The sequence below is a fragment of the Neophocaena asiaeorientalis genome, unplaced genomic scaffold (assembly GCF_003031525.2).
Source record: "Neophocaena asiaeorientalis asiaeorientalis breed wild unplaced genomic scaffold, Neophocaena_asiaeorientalis_V1.1 scaffold221, whole genome shotgun sequence".
Taxonomy (NCBI): domain Eukaryota; kingdom Metazoa; phylum Chordata; class Mammalia; order Artiodactyla; family Phocoenidae; genus Neophocaena; species Neophocaena asiaeorientalis.
This window is the reverse complement of record NW_020173766.1, coordinates 1,462,750-1,484,152: the sequence shown is the minus strand read 5'-3', so window position 1 is coordinate 1,484,152 and position 21,403 is coordinate 1,462,750. Positions and strand designations below refer to the sequence as shown.

Sequence of the window (21,403 nt, the reverse complement as noted above, 5' to 3'; positions counted from 1 at the left end):
GTGATATCTTTGTCTGGTTTTGGTATCAGGATAATACTAACTTCTAAGAATGCTTTAGAAATTGTTCTAACTTTTGGAAGAGTTAAAGAAGTATTGGTGTTTGTTCTTTAAATGTTTGATAGAACTTGTATGTGAATCCTTCAACTCCTATGCTTTTTTTTAATGTTTTTTTAATTGAAGTATAGTTGATTTACAATGTTGTGTTATTTTCTGCTGTACAGCAAAGTGATTCCATTATACATATATTATTTTTTTAATATTCTTTTCCATTATGGTGTATCACAGGATATTGAATGTAGTTCTCTGTGCTATACAGTAGGACCCTGTTGTTTATCCATTCTGTATATAATAACTTACACCTGCTAACCCCAACCTCCCACTCCATCCCTCCCCCAATTCCCTCCCCCTTGGCAACCACAGGTGTGTTCCCTGTGTCCATGAATCTGTTGGTTTCATAGATAAAGTTCATTTGTTCATACTTTAGATTCCACATTATAAGTGATATCATATGGTATTTGTCTTTTTCTGACTTACTTCACTTAGTGTGATAATTTCTAGATCCATCCATGTTGTTGCAAACGGCATTACTTCGTTTTTTTTTTACAGCTGAGTAGTATTTCCTTGTATATATGTATCATATCTTCTTTATCCACTCAGCTGTCAGTGGACATTTAAGTTGTTTTCATGTCTTGGCTATTGTAAATAGTGATGCAGTGAACATTGGGGTGCACGTGTCTTTTCGAATTACGGTTTTCTCTGGATATATGCCCAGGAGTGAGATTGCTGGATCATATGGTAATTCTGTTTTTAGTTTTCTAAGGAACCGCCATACTGTTTAGTGGCTGTATTTAAAATGTTTTTTGACTACTGATAGAAAATCTGTTTACTTGCTATAGAAAGTCTATTCTTTTTCTTTTTTTTTTTTTTTTTGCGGTACGTGGGCCTGTCACTGCTGTGGCCTCTCCTGTTGCGGACCACAGGCTCAGCGGCCATGGCTCACGGGCCTAGCCACTCCGCGGCATGTGGGATCCTCCCAGACCGGGGCACGAACCCGTGTCCCCTGCATCGGCAGGCGGACTCTCAACCACTGCACCACCAGGGAAGCCCTATTCTTTTTCTTCTTGAAACAGTTTTGGTAGTTTGTGTTTTTCTAGGAATTTGTAGATTATCAAATTTGTTCACCACACACACAAAAATAAATCATAAAACCCTAAGTAGAAACAACTCAGATATCCATCAACTGTATGGATAAGCAAAATGTGGTATACAATGGAATATTATTTGACCATAAAATGGAATGAAGTGTTAACATATGCCACATCATGGAGGAACCTTGTAAACATTATGATAGGTGAAAGAAGCCAGTAAAAAGGACAATATAGTATGTAACTCCAATTATATCAAATGTCCTGAATAGGTAAATCTATAGAGACAGAAAGTATATTAATGATTGCTTAGGGTTGGGAGGAACAGGGGTAAAGGGGGATGATAGCTAAAGGGTATAGGTTTCTCTTTGAGGTGATGAAAATGTTCTGAAATTTACTGTGGTGATTGTTGTACATAACTTGAAAGATACTAAAATTCATTGAATTGTACTCATTTTGATGGGTTGATCATATGGTGAATTATATCTTGGTAAAGCTGTTTTTTTAAAAGTTCATAATGTTCTTTTATATTCCTTTAAAAAATTATTTGTTTTTGGTTGTGTTGGGTTCTCGTTGCAGCACGTGGGCTTTCTCTAGTTGTGGTGAGCGGGGGCTGCTTTTCGTTGCAGTGCATGCGTTTCTCATTGCGGTGGCTTCTCTTGTTATAGAGCACGGGCTCTAGGCATGCAGGCTTCAGTAGTTGTGGTGTGCGGGCTCAGTAGTTGTGGCTCGCAGGCTCTAGAGCACAGGCTCAGTAGTTGTGGCTCACAGGCTTAGTTGCTCTGCGGCATGTGGGATCTTCCTGAACCAGCGCTCGAACCAGTGTCCCCTGCATTAGCGGGTGGATTCTCAATCACTGCGCTACCAGGGAAGGCCCTATATTCCTTTTTATTTCTGTGAGGTTGGTAGTGTTTCCATTTTCATTCCTGATAATAGTAATTTGATCCAGTTTTTTTTTCCTTCATCAGTCTAGAAAAAGGCTTGTCAATTTAATCTTTTCAGAGAACCCACTTTTGATTTCAGTGGTTCTCTGTATTGTTTTTCTATTCTCTTAATTTATCATCACTCTGATCTTTATTATTTCCTTCCTTCTCTTGCTTTTGGTTAAGTTTGCTCTTCTTTTAATAGTGCCTTAAGTTGGAAATTGGGATATTGATTTGAGATCTTTCGTCCTTATTAATGTAGATAACGTAGACTTTCATAGCTGTATGAATATCCCTCTTTTTGCTGCATTCCGTAAGTCTTCATATGTTTTGTTTTCGTTTTCGTTCTTCTCAAAATATTTTGCAGTTTCCCTGGTGACTTCTTCTTTGACCCATTGGTTGTTTAAGAGTATATTTTTTAAACCACTCAGTGGTCTTAAGCTATTCTTCCACAAACTCTTAAAATGGAAAGAGGTTGATAGAAAATAGTTTTTTAAAAAAATAAAACAGCATGTTGTTTACTTGTACCAATTTGTGAATTTTTTAGACTTCCTTCTGTTATTAATTTCTAGTTTTATTCCATTTTATTCACAGAAGATAATTTGTGTGATTTCTATTTTTAAAATTTTATTAAGACTTGTTTTGTTGCTTAACATATTGTCTGTCCTGGTGAAAATATTCATTTTGTATTTTGCTATCATTGAATGGTGTCTTCTGTGTATGATTGGTGTGGCTGGTTTATCGTGTTGTTCAAGTTGTCTGCTTCTTTATCTTTTTTCCTAGTTCCATCCTTTTTGAAATGTCTTGAAATCTCCAACTATTGTGGGTAGACTGTATTCCTTTCTTCAATTCTGTCTGGTTTTGCTTCATATATTTTGAGACTCTGTTGTTCGTTGCATGTATGTTTATAATTGTTATATCTTTTTAATGGGTTGACCCTTTCATCATTATATAATACCTTTTTCTCTCGTAACATTTTTTGTTTAAAAGTCTGTTTTATCTGATGTCAACATACCACTCCAGCTGTCTTTTGGTTGCTGTGTTTTCATGGAAAAGCTCTGAGTTCATTACCTCTGAGTTTTCTCATCTGTAATAAGAGATGGTTAGATACTCTCTATAATGTGTCATTTAGCTATGCCAGTCTGTGATATTGGACAAATGATATTTTTGCTAATAAGGACTTCTATCTGTTTTTGTTTAATTGATCTTGAAGAGGAGTAGAATTTTAATAAAGTAGCTTCATAAACAGTACTTGACTTCTCAAACGGGAAGTGTTCCTATATAAGAAGGTAATTTTCACACTAAAATACAGTAAAAATACTGTTTTATATATAATTATCAGTAGTGTATTTCCAACATTTCTTACGTTGTTCATTAATTTTTTTCATTCATCATGAAACAATTTCTGAAGAATAATTCAAGCTAAAGATTTATTGCTGTCATCTTGCCTAATAGTTATGACTTTGTATCAGTTGTATGAAATTTATACAACCTATGCTTCAGCTGCAGTGATTTTGTCTTTTTCATATATTCTTATAGGATAAAGATAATATGAAGTAAAAATTTAAATTGTCAGCCAGTCTGCCACAGATGAAACCATCTGAACTCCTGGTGCTCTATTCTAGGTGGTTTGAGTAGGCACCAGTAAGATCTCTTCTAGCCTAAAATCTTAAGAGTTTCCATGAGTTTGCATAGGGCCTACCCCTGTTGTTTTCTCTACTTTCTTGAAAGTGTCAATCTAGCAGTTTCATTTTGCAGATAATGGAAACATTTTCAGGTTAATCAAAGTTCTCACTCTAGTCTTCAGAACAAATTATTGACCTAACTGTTCTTGATATTGGTTACTAATCCAGAGTACCAAGGCTTTGAGTTAAAAAGTAATTTACAGTATCCACAGTATTTCTTAGTTTGAAAACTCACTTATTTTCCTTTCTCTTAGATGGAGACTGAAATTAGCAAACCAAGCCACATCTCTGTTACTCTTTGTTGATTCTGCACCATGAGGCAGTGCCCAGCTCACGCCAGGAAAACCTGGGCCTATTGAATGCCTGGGAAAGGTCTTACTTTCCTCAACTTTTTTTGTGTGTTTTCGGTTCATTTGTAGGGTCTTTTGGTTCCCTGTGGTCATGGAATTGAAAAGGGTTGGCAAAGCCTTCTTATTTCATTCAAAGAAGTTTCTGTACTCTGCAAAATCCGGGACATGGTTTTACATGTAAATCTGTTTTAAAAATTTTGGTAGATGATACCATAAAGGATTAGTGGTTAAGGAACAGGTTGCGAAGTTGGCCATTTCTAGTTTAGTGGGATTTAAAAGAGGACCAAAAAAAAAAAAAAAATCTAGCAACCTTAGTCCTGTGGGGCTAGATTTTCCTGATTCATTAGTGAATGTATGATTTGTAAAGCTTGGATCAGACTGCTGCAGGAAGCACTGGAGACTACAAAGGGTGATTCTTTGAATGGCATGAACAGTAAACTTCATTCGTAGGACCTGGAGGTGGCCGATCAGGTAACCTTTCTGAAGTGCAGTGTATACTCACTAGTTGCAGCAATAGAATTTGGATCCTTTTACCATTTAATACGGGTTAAGGAAAATACCAGGCTAATATTTCTAAATGAGTTGTAGACAGAATTCTATAACTAATGCTGGCCTATTACAGTTAAAATGATTTATATTGGGCTGTGACTAATAGAATAACTTAGGAAACAACAAATGGTGCTCCCTGTACAACTGGCTCAGCAAAGTTATAGTGGGGAGTCAATAGTATATCTCCTATCTTTCTGAACCACATTACAAGTTCAGAGTTCAAAGAAAGGAAGTATCAAATTTACATTTAAACTTACACTTTATATAACAAAATAGTGCCTTATTACATAGCACACAGATTTGAGATAGAATGATGTAGGTTTCCTTATCAAGGTAATATTCTGCCTGGGTGGTAGATTAATCATACTTTTTATTGTGATACTTAATTTACAGTTACACTAGTAACTTTTATGTATTAATGATGGTAAAATGATAATATGGGAAAAAATAAGTTTCCTTACGAAATACAAGACTGGATTTCTCTCATTAGCCTATCTAACTTTTTATTGTGGATTTGGGGGGAAGTATTTGGTGAAATAAAAGTTAGTTAAGATAGGTGAACACTAGGTCTGAAACACCTTATTTTTCATTTATTAGGAGACTTCTCATGGGAATTATTTAGGGAAGTAAGTGTTATCAAAAGGAGTTTTTTTTTTTTTAATGAATTGTTTTCTAATGCTGGTGCTGCTTTTTTTTTTTTTTAATTTTTGGCTGCATTGGGTCTTCATTGCTGCGCATGCGCTTTCTCTAGTTGCGGCAAGCAGGGGCTGCTCTTCGTTGCGGTGCGCGGGCTTCTCATTGCAGTGGCTTCTTTTGTTGTGGAGCATGGGCTCTAGGTGCGCGGGCTTCAGTAGTTGCAACGTGTGGGCTCAGTAGTTGTGGCTCACAGGCTCTAGAGTGCAGGCTCCATAGTTAATGGTGCTCAGCTTAGTTGCTCCATGGCATGTGGGATCTTCCCGGACCAGGGCTCGAACCCATGTCCCCTGCATTGGCAGGCAGATTCTTAACCACTGCACCACCAGGGAAGTCCCAGGAGTTTCTTTAGTTTAAGCGTCTTTTAACACTGTAATCATTGATTAGTATCTACTGATTTCTCTAAGTTTGTATTGTTTTTTGTTTGACCAGAGACCATTCTAGGAATAGAAAAAATAATACTGCTATTTGAGACCTTTTTTGTTTAACCTAAAAATATTATGAGATTTTATTTGCTTTCAGTTATAGGGGAAGGTGAGAGAAGTTAAGACCAAAGAAATGAAGATAAGTTTTAAACATTGCTTAGAAGTCATCGGAAACCAACATTTCTTTCTCAGTCCCCATGTTTGTCACACATTATATAGGGGTTTTCTGCTTCGTCATTTAAGGTTCTTTTCAGGACAACCCTTTGGAGAAAGTGGCATTGTTATTAAGTAGAAGCAAGGAAACTAAGGTGTTGGCAGGTTACATTGGCATGCTTGTTAAGAATGGGGTAAAATTTGAACCTAAATGTCTCTGACCCCAAAGCTCAACCTCTCTTCCCTGTAGCATGCTGACAGAAGTAAAATATGTAGGAATGTTTGTGTATTTTTCATTCATTGAACAAGGATCATTAAAGGTCTAATAGCTCCATTGTATGTATTACGTTATATACTATGACAAATGCAATAGGAAAAGACCCGGCCCTCCTGAAAACCTAGGCTCTGCGTAAAGAGACAGGCAAGAGTGACTGTGGATGTTTCATCTATACAAGATTAAGTGCTGAGAAACTCACAGCAAAATTCAGTGTATGAGCCCATACCACATAACCATTCTTAGATGGGATATCAGTTGTTTTTTGGGTTTTTTTTTGCGGTACGCGGGCCTCTCACTGTTGTGGCCTCTCCCGTTGCGGAGCACAGGCTCCGGACGCACAGGCTCAGCGGCCATGGCTCATGGGCCTAGCCTCTCCACGGCATGTCGGCATGTGGGATCTTCCCGGACCGGGGCACGAACCCATGGGATATCAGTTTTAAGCTAAACTTTTTTCCCCTTTTAACTGAGAGATAAATAAGACTGTAAATATATTGTGTTATCATGGCGTCTCATTGTGTTCTAGGTGCTAGGGTACTGGTAAACAAAGCCAACCAAAATTCCTGCCCTTGTGGACTTTATATTTTATAGGTGGAAGATGGACAGGCATCTAATATGTAAAACTTAGAATGTATAAATTAAATGTAAATATGTAGAAAGAGTGTGTTGGCTGGTAAGTGGCATGGTGAAAATAGAGCAGGGACCTGTCAATAAGAGTGAAGTGTGGGGAATTGCAGTTTTAAATGGTCAGGGAATGCATGTCTCACCAAGAAAGTGGCATTTGAGCAAAGATGTAAGTGGAAGGCACGGAAGGGGGAACTGTGTAGACATCTAAGGTCAGAGGGTTCCAAGCATTGGGAGCAGCCAGTATACAGGCCGCTGGACAGGAGCTGCCTGGCATAGTTGAGGAATAGCAAGGAGAATCATGGGCAGGTAGCTGAATTGCAGGGTAGAGGAGGTCAAGGGAGATTATGAGGGGCCTTGTGGGCCATTGTAACATTTTAATGTTTACTCTGAGGTGGAGCCAAATGAGGGGTTTGAGCAGAAGAGTGTCAAGGTCTGACCTATGTTTTTAAGTTTCATTCTACTAGGTTGAGAATAGACCCCATCTAGGAATTGTTAAATTTGATTTATTTTTCAAATAACATATGTAATATATTTTAATATTAAAGATTTTAAAAAATTTTATCACTAAGCCTTTTATTAAAGAGCTTCATTAGTTTTTTTTTTTTTTAATTTGACCTGGAGACTAAACAAAATAGCCTTTCTGATAACCTGTTTACTTGTAGCCAAACATACTGAAATGTTGATAGAATAGCACAGTGAAATCTTGTATGCCTACCAGTTAGGTTCAATTTTGCCATTTTTACCTATCTAGGAATCTAATAAATAATTTTTATTTTATTATTATTTTGGTGAATTATTTCAAAGTAAGTTGTAGACATCATGATTCTTTGTACCCCCTAAATAATTCAGCATGTGTCTCCTAAGAATAAGAACATTTTCCTAAATAAATATCATAACAGAATGACTCTCAGCCCCTTTTAGGTCATCAGCCCTTCCCCCAGAGAGTTGGAATGTATATGTATATTTAAGAACCTGTCAAGAATCTGTAAGATACTTATTATTGTACCCTCCATTTGTATTTCCTAGCCTCAAGTATTGGTTTTATTTTATTTATTTATTTTTGCTACTGAGTAGATTTACTGTCTGTATCTTAATTCTTTTTTTTTTTTTGTATCTTAATTCTTGTTTAGAGGAATTTGAAAGATTAAGTTCATTGATGCCTTTTCCTTATAATTGACTATGCTTTTAGGGAAATTGAATCACAAATAGAACGTTCAGAGAAGATTCTTCTATATCAGTGAGTGGATTAACACCTTATGGAATACAGGACTCCAAGGAGTGTATCTTGAATAATTTGTCACAGCTCTGTGTAGAAGAACCCAACTCATTACTCCTAGTTTTCAAGAAGGTTAAGAACTAGTCTGGAGTCCATCAGGAGATTAAGAAGAGCATCCTGATAATAATAATGTTGAAAGGTCACTTTCTAGGAACATAAAGCCCAGAAGTGATTGTTACAATTCTTGCCTCAGATACTATTCACAGCATATAAATAGCCTCATTCTTCTCACCCTGAGGATTCCCATAACATCTTTAAAATCAGGCAGTTCTAAAACACCAGTGTGTGAAAACATGCTAGGCTAGTGAACCTCAGGAAGAAGTGGATCAGTATTTGATCTTTGACTACGTCATGTGGAGTGGGCTTCTCTCTTCTCTTTGTCACTGTTTTATTTGAAGGGCTGTTTCAGATCTATTTCAAGAAGCATTGAAATAGAAATTCAGACTTCTGAGCAGCTCACAATAGGACATTTAACCTCTAAGGACTAGCTAGGATTGAAGTGACTTGCCTAATGAATCATATTTATTAGATGGTAGGATAAGAATTTTTAGGAAGAAATTGGCTTCCCTTATGTAATACAATTGTCTGCCTTTGGTGACTTTTTTTTTTTTTTTTTTTTTTGGTCAAATCAGGTATAACTATATCAGTTACTTGATGTAGCTCTCTTGCTGTGGGGCAGTTATGTAAGACACACAAAATACCCTCTAATAATTGGGGCTATTTTTTGTGATGAGTTACATATACATGGAAAAATAATTCAGTGTTGGAGGATTGGAGATAGAATGAAGTATATAGTATTAATTGTTCAAGGAGGACTGTAGATAGGAAGTGCTGTAAGAATGAACACAATGGGACTTGTAATTTTAGGCTAAAGAAGACTTCACAAAGAAAGTAGGATTTGAGCTGAATGTTGAAAAAAGAGGTTTAGAATGTCACTGATTGGAACAAGTACAGTATTCAATTCTGTAGAACGATGTGAACAAAGGCACAGAGATGGAAATGGAAGGTTGTTCAAATGGCAGGAAGTTAACCAGGTTGGCCACAATACATAGTTCAAATAAGGATGTAGAAAGAGAGCAGCTTACAAGAGGTAGGTTGGAGCTAGGTTATAGAGAGTTTGATACAAGGCTCACGAGCCTGGTTAGACTGTATATTGCCAGCTTTATGGAACGTTTGAACTTTAATACAGTGAATGACATGATTAGTCTCCCAGAAGTGTTGAATGAGTTCCTATCATTCCCTCCTTCCCTAGGAAGACAAAAATTATTGGACTCACATTTCTAAAATGTTTTGGTCTCAGGACTTCTTTGACTTTTTAAAAATATCAAGGAACCGAAAATGCTTCTTCGGTTTATTTGGATTATATCTGTTGACATTTACTATATTAAAAATTGATAGTGGGAGGGCTTCCCAGGTGGCACACTGGTTAAGAATCTGCCTGCCAGTGCAGGGCACATGGGTTCCATCCCTGGCCCGGGAAGATCCCACATGCCGCGAAGGAGCCATGCCTGTGTGCCACAACTACTGAGGCTGCGCTCTAGAGCCTGTGAGCCACAGCTACTGAAGCCCGCGCGCCTAGAACCCATGCTCCACAACAGGAGAAGCCACCACAGTGAGAAGCATGCGCACTGCAACGAAGAGTAGCCCCCGCTCACTGCAACTAGGGAAAGCCTTTGTGCACAGCAACGAAGACCTAACACAGCCAAATACAAAAAAACCAAACAAATAAATAAATAAATTTATTTTTTTTTAAAAAGTTAAAAAATTGGTACTGGGAAACTTTTAAAAATAATACATAGGTGCACGTTTCTATAGCTGACTTCATCATGCAGCCTCTGGAAAGCCATACGCCACACTTGTGCGAGATGAGAGTGAAAAGGCAAGTATCTTTGTGTTGCTATGAAAATAGTTTTGACGTTGGGAACCCTCAGGGTACCCAGACCACACTTTGTGAATCACTGAATTAAATAATCACCCTGTCCTTGAAGAATATTTATGGTGGGGGAGGGGATATCATTATAAAAAAGAAATACAGCTATAGGTAGAGGCATATGTGGAGGAATCACGCTTATTTATGCTTGGGTCAGTTAGGGAAGGCTGCACCAAGGACATGACCTTTTAAGCAATAATGAAAAAGGAAGAAGGAATGAACATAGGTGGCATATTCTGAAAATAGTACAAAGAAGTCTGTGGGGAGCAGGTACTGTGGCCAAGGGCAGCTTTGTAGGTTTGCGGCTGATTTTGAAGGGCTTTTACCTTGTAGACTTTGAGAAGGTTCCAGAGAGTAGAAGTAACGTGGTTCTGTCTGTTTTAGGAAGTAACTGCTGGCCGTTTACAGATGATGTGTAGGAAATGGAGAGTATTCTCACCAAATAATCATAATTCTTTCTAAAAAGCATCATTACTTATTCATAACATACTTTATTAAAGGCAGGTATTTTGCAAGCATTTAATTCTCTCCTCAAAGCTAACTTTTCCAGTTCCCTCAACTCTTTAGGGAATGGTTTCTCTCTCTCTCTCCTCATTGGGGTTTTGCTAACCATATTATTACTAGACTGAAAAGCGCACTGCATTGCAGAAGCTAGGAGAAAGGGGTGGTGACTAGAAACCAACCAGTCTGGTGGATGAGACCATTTTCTATTTGTAGTCTCTGAAGACATTGTTATCATGGATGCTAGATAATTTGCTTCTCACCCTTGGTTGAGGTTCATTCAGAAGTTTAGGAGGTATAGTAGTTATCTATTGCTGCATAACAAATTACCACAAAATTAGTGGCTTAAAACAAGATATACTTATTATCTCATAGTTTCTGTGAGTCAGAAGTCTATGCACAGCCTAACTTGTCCTCTGCTTAGGATCTCAAAAGGCTACAATCAAGGTGGCTGGACTACATTCTCATCTGTTGAAGAATCCACCTCCAAGGTCACTCCTGTTCTCAGAATTCATTTACTTCCAGTTGTAGAACGGAAAGCCTCAATTTCTTGCTGGCTGTCAGCTGGAAGCTTCCCTCAGCTCCTAGGGCCACCCAGGGTTCTTTGCCATTTAGGCTTCCTCAGCATGGCAGCTTACTCTTCATCAAGCCAGCAAGAAGAGTCTCCAGAGCAAGTAACAGCACAGGGTCTTATATAAACTAACATCCTGTCACCTTTGCTGTATTCTGTTGCGGCTAGAAACAAATCACAGATGCTACTCACACTCAAGAGAAGGGGTTCATACAAGGACATGAAAACCTTGAGGCAGGGATTGTATGAGGCCACCTTCGCGTCTCACCACCAGTGTCCCTCAATTTCCAACATTAAAGTTGAGAGTCCGACAATATCTCCAGAGTATCTTTGTTCATAAGCAGGACTATCATATTAGCATGAATTTTCTATCACAGAGGTTAGCAAACTTTTTCTATAAAGGGCCAAATGGTAAAAACTTTAGGCTTTTGCAGACTACACGGTCTCTGTCGCAACTACTCAGTTCTGCCTTTGTGGTGCAAAAGCATCCATAGACAATACTTAAATAAATGAGCTCGGCTGTGTTGTGATAAAATTTTATTTACAAAAGCAGCCATTGTTTGCTAACCCCTTGTCGATCAGATTGGTCAGGTATCGCTGACCCATTAGTAACATTTTAAGAGAATGGGACATGGGCAGGTCATTTTATAAAACTAACTGGTCCTTTACAGAAAAGATCACATAGGGAGGGTAAGTCAGATAACAAACCAGATTGGGAAGGATCTTTGACAGTCCAGGGAAGAATGAGAGCCCTTTGTTTTCTCTGAAGCAGTGCCAAAGGCCACGGAAAGGGCTCATGTTAATAGAGAGATAGGGCCTGGGTCCAGCCAACTGAACTTTCTGATAATATTAATAATTGTCATTGAGCACTCACTATGAGCCAGACAGTTATTGCATTTTACATGAAATAATTAATTTAATCCTTAGCACTACCCTTGTGAAGGAAATAATAATTATTCTCCTTTTGTACATAAGCAAACTGAAGCCGCTGTCAACTAAGGAGCTTGCCCAGGGTCACTTGAGCTGGTAAATTGTGGGGACAGGATTCGTACTTAGTCTGTATCCAGAACTCATCCTATTTTTCTAGAGCAGGGGTTAGCAAATTTTGGTTCTTGGTCCAAATCCAAGTTGCCGACTATTTTTATTTAGCCCACAATATATGAGAATGGATTTTACATTTTTAAATGTTTGGATAAAACCAAAAGAATAGTATTTTGTGAAATGCAAAAATATATGACATTTAGATTTCAGTGTCCATGAAGTTTTATTGGAACACAGCCACACCCATTCATTTCCAAGGGGCTTTTGTGGCTGATTTTGTGCTACTATGGCAGAGTTGAGTAGCTGCAACTAGGACTGTGGGGCCTGCAAAGCTGAAAAGAGTTACTATCTCACCCTTTACAGAAAATGTTTACCAACCTGTTCTATAGCATAAAGAGCTAATTGTAAACTGTGATGTTGGTATTTTCCCCTGGCTGACAAGGCATTAATTACCTGGTAAGAGGATTTTTTTTTTTGCTTTCTCTTTCTTTTTGTCTTTGGCATGTGGCTCACTAGTTTATGTTATGTGTTTCTTATTTAAGTTGTGAATTTCATTTTATTCATTCCAGTATCTTCTTTCATTAACTCTGCAGACATGGGTCAGGCCATATATTTGTAGGGAAAGATTCTCAACCTTCTAATTTATTGGCACCAACAAGGTGACATTAAGGGAGGGGACTTCTCTGGTGGCACAGTGGTTAAGACTCCACGCTCCCATTGCAGGGGTCCCGGGTTCAATCCATGGTCAGGGAACTAGATGCCGTATGCCACAGTTAAGGAGCCCACCTGCTGCAACTAAGACCTGGTGCAACCATATAAATAATAAATAAATATTTTAAAAATATGACATTAAGGGATATGTGAGCGGCTGCAACCTCTTCAGGGTTTACAGTTCTAATCAGAATTCACACCAAAGACAAGCACGCGTGCGCACACCCTCTCTCCTTCCCTCCCTCTCTTTCTCTCTCTGTCTCTCCCCAAGAATATGTCTGATAGCAGCTTTAAAAAAATGTTGATAGAAGACACTTTACATGCTCTTCCATGTAGCATCTTGAGAAATACACAACTCATAATTAAACTGTTAATAGACATCTCCTTAAAAGTCTGAGATTTTCCCCCTTACAGAGGGTCTGTCTCTAACTGCACCATCATTATATGAATAGATATTAATATTATGTAACTCTTCATCTTGGAATCATAGCTAATTAAAGAGTTGATATCAAATTTGGCTTGCCTTACAATAGAGAGTGTTATCTTTTTAGAATGCAGAGCTGTAGACTGTGGTTAGTTATTTCAAATGTAGATTATTTTTATTAAAAAAATACTGCATTTCTCCCACACAATACTTATTCAGTGTGTAATTGTTGACTCAGCAAAGGTGGCCTAATGCACATTCAATTAAGAGTAACTTGTGAGGGGAGATCAGCTCAGTGCTTTGTGACCACTTAGAGGGATGGGATAGGGAGGGTGGGAGGGAGATGCCAGAGGGAGGAGATATGGGGATATATGTATATGTATAGCTGATTCACTTTGTTATAAAGCAGAAACTAACACACCATTGTAAAGCAATGATTTATGATTGCTGTATGATTCTCCAAAAAAAAGAGTAACTTGTGAGGTTTGGGGGCTTAAAAAACTCCATCTGCATTTGGGTTTTTTGTTCAAGTCATTTTATTATATTTTAATGTGTCTTAAGGCGTGTTACATATTTCATCTGAACTAATTAGAATATTACCAGTAATTTCTCTCTGTTTCCCTCTTACCTCATCTTTTTACCTTCCCACTCCCAGCCCTAAGAATCCTGAATTTTTAAATATTGTTCAACTACGTTTTAAGCAATTTTTAAAAAATATTTATTTTATTTATTTATTTCTTGGCTGTGTTGGGTCTTCGTTGCTGCGTGCGGGCTTTCTCTAGTTGCTGCGAGCAGGGGCTACTCTTCGTTGCAGTGCGCGGGCTTCTCATTGCGGTGGCTTCTCTTGTTGCGGAGCACGGGCTCTAGGCACATGAGCTCAGTAGTTGTGGCACGTGGACTCAGTAGTTGTGGCACATGGGCTCAGTAGTTGTGGCTCACGGGCTCAGTAGTTGTGGTTCGTGAGCTCAGTAGTTGTGGCTCGCAGGCTTTAGAACGCAGGCTAAGTAGCTGTGGTGTGCGGGCTTAGTTGCTCTGCGGCATGTGGGATCTTCCTGGACCAGGGCTCGAACCCGTGTCCCCTGCATTGGCAGGTGGATTCTTAACCACTGTGCCACCAGGGAAGCCCATAAGCAATTTTTAATCACAAAGATGTACTTAATATATGTTGGTTATAATTTTGTTTGTTTTTAAGCTTTAGAAAGTATGACAGATTTATACTTCTAAGACTTTTATTTTTAACTCAGTATTATATTTTCAGTATCTTTTCATGAAGTTGCATTATCCATGTAACCATAGTTAATTTATTTCCACTGCTGTAAGATATTCTGGTATGTGATTATAACTCATTTTAATTATCCCTTCTCTTATTGTTGAACAGACAGTTTGGGTTGTTTCCTGTTTTTCTATTTCAAACATGCATGTACATACAATCTTACACACGCCTCACAGTGTACACATATAGGGTTTTGCTTAGATGCAGTGCTACTTGAAGTGTGGACCAGTTGCCACACTGAGTTAAGAAATATGCATCACTAAGCTCTCTTTAATTCAGTTGTCAATTTTTCATGAAGTAAATTTATTAATAAAGGAAAGGAGAAAAGAGCATTGAACACTTTGGAACATTGAACCTTGAACATGAGCAGCACTGTTTTAGGAAACTCCAAGTTTTTTCCCAAAGTTGACCAGTAACACTTGATCCAACACCTTCCTAGTGTTAGACTCTGCTGATGTAGCAGGTGTAAAATGATGTTCTTTTATAGTTTTAAATTACATTTCTCTTACAACTAATTTGAGTATCTTAAATTTACTGGTCATATGTCATTCTGTAAAATAACTGTTCTTTTACTTACTTTTCTATAGTATTTATGTTTTTCTTTATAAATCTGATGTACTAGTCTTCTAGTTGCTGTGCTGCATGTGTTTTCTCTTATTACTTGTTCTTTTTGTCATCTCAATGAAAAGAAGTCCTTGATTTTAATAAAGTTTTGTCTTCTGTTTTATGGTTGGCACTTTTTGTGTTGTGATTAGGAGATGATTCAAGTTTTTTTTTTAATGTGTCTTTATCTAGAATTGATTTTTGTTAGCATATCGAAACGCAGTTGATTTTGCATGTTAATTTTATAGGTAACTGCCTTGTAACGCTGTCATTATTTTTAATAACTTTTCTGCAGATTCTTCTAGGTATATAGTTTTATTCTCTGCAAATCATAAGTATTTTCTTCTTTCCTTTCCAGTCCTCTTTTAATTTCTTTTTCTTTATTGACTACCTAGACCAAGACTTCTATGGCAGTATCAAAGGAAAGTAGTAATACTGGTGTCCATGTCTTGCTCTTGATTTTAAAGGGGATACTACAGGCATCTCTCCATGAAGAATGACATTTATTGTAGGATTATCAGTAACAATCTTTGGAGGGCACAGGAACTTTCCTTTTAGCCCTTGTCATGAAAGCTAGCTTGTCATGAAAGATACTGAGTTTTACTACTTTTTATGTGTGTGAGCAAATAAGTTGATAGACATATTAATGTTATATCACTCTTCTGTTACTGTCATATTATTTTGTCATAATGTATTGCCTTTTTTATATACTACTGTTTTCTGTCTTTAGATATTTTGTTTAGGAGTTTTTCATTTGTGGTTATAAATGAGATTTAGTCTAGTGACCTCTAATATTCCTTATCTGTTGTCCGTATCTAATCTGTGAATCAAGGTTATACTGGCCTCATAGAATGAGTTAGAAGGTATTCCCTTTTCTCTGTTCTCTGGAAAAGTTTATGAAGATTATAATCATCTTTTCCCTAAAAGTTTGGTAGAGGGCTTCCCTGGTGGCACAGTGGTTAAGAACCTGCCTGCCAATGCAGGGAACATGGGTTTGAGCCCTGGTCCAGGAAGATCCCACATGCCGCGGAGTAACTAAGGCCGTGAGCCACAACTACTGAGCCTGTGCTCTAGAGCCTGTGAGCCACAACTGCTGAAGCCCGCACGCCTAGAGCCCGTGCACCGCAACAAAGAGTAGCCCCTGCTCACTGCAACTAGAGAAAGCTGCGCACAGCAATGAAGACCCAATGCAGCCAAAAATAAATAACTAAATTTATTTAAAAAAAAAAAAAACAAAAGAATTCCCCAGTAAAAACATCTGAACCTGTGGTGTTTTTGTTTTTTTAAAACTATTTCAGTTTTTCTGTGAGTATACTTCTTTTTCTTCCCAAATCTGTTTAGTAAATAAATTTTCTAATAATTTGTTCATTAATCTAATTTTTCTATTTTATTTGGCCTAAAGTTTTTCAGAACAGTTTGTCACTTACACTTTTTTATTAAAGTATAGTTGATTTACAATATTATATTAGTTTCAGATGTACAACATAGTGATTCAATATTTTTATAGCTTATACTACATTTATTATAAAATATTGGCTGTATTCCCTGTACTATAAAATATGTCCTTGTTGCTTATTTATTTTATACCTAATAGTTTGTACCTCTTAATCCCCTACCCCTGTCTTGCCGCTCTCCCCTTCCCTCTCCTCACTGGTAACCACTAATTTATTCTCTATATCTGTGAGTCTTTCTGTTTTGTTATGTTAGTTTGTTTTATTTTTTATATTCCTCATATAAGTGATAACATAGAGTAGTTGTCTTTCTCTGTCTGATTTATTTCACTAAGCATAGTACCCTCCAAGTCCATCCATGTTGTTGCATGTGGCAAAATTTCATTGTTTTTTATGGCTGAGTAATATTCCTCTGTGTGTGTGTGTGTGTGTGTGTGTGTGTATGTGTATTCCACATCTTTATCCATTCATCCTTTGGTGTATACTTAGGTTGTATCCATATCTTGGCCACTGTTAAGTAACTGCTACTACAAACATTGGGTTGTTTATATCTTTGAATTAGTGTCTTCATTTCTTTGAATATATACCCAGGAGTGGAATTGCTAGATCATATGGAAGTTTTATTTTTACTTTTTTGAGGAACCTCCATACTGTTTTTCCATAATGGCTGCACCGATTTACATTCCCGCCAACTGTGTACTACAGTTCTCTTTTCTCCACGTCCTTGCCAGCATGTGTTATTTGTGGTCTTTTTGTCGAGAGCCATTTTGAAAGGTGTGAGGTGATACCTCATTAGGGGTTTGATTTGCATTTCTCTGATGATTAGCAACTTTGAGCATCTTTTCGTGTGCCTATTGGACATCTGTATGTCTTCTTTGGAAAATGTTTATACAGGTTTTCTGCCCATTTTCTAATTGGATTTTTTTTATATTGAGTAATACGAGCTGTTTATATATTTTGGATATTAACCCTTTATCAGTCATATTACTTGCAAATATTTTCGCCTCTTCAGTAGGTTGTTGTCAACTTCCTTTTTGACCTTTGCTTTTTTATCAATAGTTATGGCCTTTCTTCCATTCCAAATATTATTAATTTGTGCCTTTCATCTCTTTTCTTGATCTGCCACGGAAGAGATATAGGATTCTGTTATATATTTAAACTCTATTTTTTAAATTTCTTTAATTTTTTTTTTACTCTTGTAATTTTTTTCTCCCTACCCTCCTATATTCTGTTTATCTTTTCTATTTTCTTAAAAAGGATGTACAGCTTGTAGACTTTGAACCTTTATTTCTTTTCTAATGTAAAAATAAGAAGGCTTATTTCACATTTACATTTCCTCCTAAGTGCTATTTTTACTGATTCTCAAAATTATATTTCCAAGCACAGAGAATTTTTTTTTTTTTTTTTTCCCCCGGTACGTGGGCCTCTCACTGCTGTGGCCTCTCCCGTTGCGGAGCACAGGCTCCGGACACGCAGGCTCAGCAGCCGCGGCTCATGGGCCCAGCCGCTCCGCGGCATGTGGGATCTTCCCAGACCGGGGCGCGAACCCACGTCCCCTGCATCGGCAGGTGGACTCTCAACCACTGCACCACCAGGGAAGCCCGAGAAATTTATATTTTAAACTTCTAATTTCATTGCATTGTGGTGAGAGAACTTAGTTTGTATACCATTGACTTTTTGAAATTTGTGAAAACTAGCTTTATGGCTTAATATGTGATCAGTTTTTTTTTTTTTAGAATGGATTAAACTTTTTTTTTTTTTAGAATGGATTAAACTTTTTATTGATTTGTGTGTGTGCGCACTGGAAGATGTGATCAGTATTTTTTAATGTTCCATGTAAGCTTGAAATTAATATGTATATATTCTCTAATTGTTAGGTGTAGAATTCTACATGTATATGTTAGAACCATCCACTGTATGTCTTAAATTGAGACAAGTCTGTTCACATTCCCTACTATGATGTACATTTTCATTTTCTTTTTGCCATTCGGTCAGTTTTTGCTTTATATAGTTTGACACTCTTATTAGGTTCCTAAAAGTATAAAAAATTAACAATTTTTTGGTGAATTAAACCTTTTTCATCATTATGTTTTACCGTCTACTTCTAATAATACTCTATTCTTAATGCCTGTATTGACTTACAGTACCACAAAAAGGCTACCGCCATTCCTTGGATTCGGTTTTGCCTGGCATATCTTTTTCCATGTTTCCATATTCCCCATTGTCCCGTTCTATATATGGATCATTTCTTTAGATATGTTTTACAGTTTTGTAATTCTCTCTTCACCTGGTTTAATCTGTTTACACTGACTTCATTTCTAGGAAATATTTTTATCTTTTGGGTTTTTGTTTTTTTTAATTTCTGATCATCTGTAATACTCTCATGTTGATGGGAGATCTTTATGATTCTCTACATATTACATCCATGGCTACACTAGATTGAGGGTCTGACAGATCTCATATTGGCAGTCCTCTGGTTCTGAATCTGTTGATTAATGTTTCTGTTCAGTCTTAGTGGCTTTCTTTCTTGATGTTTGCTCTTTGTTGAGCTTATTACTCTGATGTCGTTTTGGCTAAAATTGGAATTGGAAAAACTGTCTGCAGAGGATGCTTCTGCTGCTTTTTCAGGTAGCCAGGGGTTGCCACTGGCTTGAGATCACATTGGCCATCCTTGTGGCTGGCTCTCTGTGCAGGAATCCTAGGCTTCCTTTCCTGCCCTGCAGCTGGCTAGTCCATGGGCTCAACTTCCTGATGGTGAGGTATTAGAAGCAAATATGTCTAGGCAACCATTCCCTTTCAAATTCCCAAATAATCAGAACCTGGTCCCACTACTTCCACACTCTGGTCCCACTTCTGGTTCTGTAGGCCTTGGGCATTTTGGGGAAGGTGGTGATCTTTAAAAGCTCTTCTACCTGATATGAGATTCATGATGTCTTAAAATATCATGTCCTTTGGAGCTCCTATTCAGCCGTAATTCTGGAAGCAAGAAGATCCTATTATATTCTTAAGAATTGGAAAAATAGAGATTTTCCTATTTAGTAACTTTAACACTGTTAGTTTTAAACATCATTGTTTAATATGTTTAAATATTCTCATTGAGTATAAATGCTATTAGCCTTATAATTTATGAGGACAATATAAAACTTTAAGCTGTAGGATATTTGAATGTTTTTATTTAAAACCACAGCAAACCCTCATTATGTTTGAAACATTTGTTTATGTATAAAGTTCTAAAACCAAAAGTATTTATCTGATTGTATCATGTTTTTGTTTTTAAGTCTTTGTTAACTTTTTATCTACAGGATGTATTTAAGGCCTCCTTAGCACAACATTCAGTTCTCTTCATTATACAGCCCCTATCGGCATTATCTCCCTCTTTTTGATCTCTGTCTCTTTTCTAGTCTCACCACAACTTAAATTTCCCCTACTCCCTTGAGTTTTTTGCCTCCTTTCCTTGAAGTGTCCTTCTCTATACAAGTACTACCACTGCCCCCCCCCCCCACCCCCCAGCCATGTCTGCCTCAAAAATTCTCACGCAATTATTATCCTTCCCTGACTGAGAGAGCCATACCCTCTGTGCTTCCCACAGCGTCTCATCTGTACGCAAACACAGTGGGCTTGTTGGCTTATGTCCTCCCCAGCCAGAGTGTGATGCTCTTGAGGTTCAGTGAATCTCTAGCTCTGCACTGTTTCTCTAGTACCTGACTGACTCAAAATATATAACTTGTTAAGTATCTTTAAAAATAAATTATTTTTGCCTTTTTTTACTTAAAAGGTGTTTTTGAACTTTAATTTTTATGCATACAGAAAAATGAAAACCCTCAGTGGGCAGTTCAGTGCATTTTCACAAATTAAACACAGTCATGTAAGCGACCCCAAGATCAAGAAACAGATCATTACCAGCACCCAAAGCCACTCTTGAACCCACCCCTTTCCTGGTTAACCACTGTCCTGATTTCTAACACTGCGGATTACATTCATCTATTTTTGAACTTTAAATTAGTACAATCATAAAGTATGTGTTACTTTATGTCAACCTTATGGTTGTGAGATTTGTCCGTATTACTGTGTGTAGTGGTATTTCAGACACTTTCACAGCTTTATAATAGCTTTTACTTTTCCCCCACATTGTACTACTACTTGTTTTTATTGCTTTGCTTGTAGAAGGAGCTGAAGAGGAAAAAATGGAAACAGATACTGATGGTCAGCAGCCTGAAAAGGTAAAAAATCAGTCTGTCTGAATTCTCTCACAACAGGCAAGCCAGAGAGCACTACCTTTCTCAGCATAACAGTTTGGGTTTATTTTGATCTTTTGGGTCCCTCTCAGAGGACTGTAAGTGATTCTATCAGCCATTTGGGCTTTGCTGGTTTAAGTTTTTGCTGAATATAGTTCTTTGTTCTTTGCTGAATATAGTTCTATAGTTTCTATATAGTTTTGTATAGTTCTATATAGTTTCTATAGTTCTTTGCTGAATATAGTTCTCTGTGCTATACAGTAGGACCTTGTTTAAACAGTACTGTGCATTTTAAATGCTCTTAGTCCTACTAGCCAGCTAACCATTTATTTATTTGTTTGTTTGTTTAGTTATCTAGTATTTAACCAGTAAATAATGAAAATGAGTCCCACTGACATTCCTTTGGACACTGTATCTCTAGCCTTATAGCAGAGAGGGTGGGGAATTTGTGCTTTGGAGACTTAAAGTCTCGTGAGCACTCAGGAGTTGAGAGTAGTGAAAGGTATTTCTCTGAATTTATTTATTTCTTTTCCAGTTTTTCTCTCCAATACCTTTCTGAACCT

At 37.3% G+C, this 21,403-nt stretch overlaps 1 protein-coding gene across 3 annotated transcripts in view; it reads left to right on the top strand.

The window, feature by feature from the left end:
• SMARCC1 (SWI/SNF related BAF chromatin remodeling complex subunit C1) overlaps positions 1-21,403 on the top strand; it is a 176,019-nt gene that overhangs the window by 110,526 nt on the left and 44,090 nt on the right. For all 3 annotated transcript variants that reach the window (XM_024751452.1, XM_024751454.1, XM_024751453.1), the window contains one exon: positions 20,770-20,825. In XM_024751452.1, the coding sequence (XP_024607220.1) occupies positions 20,770-20,825 (56 nt within the window). The remainder of the gene's footprint in view (positions 1-20,769; positions 20,826-21,403) is intronic.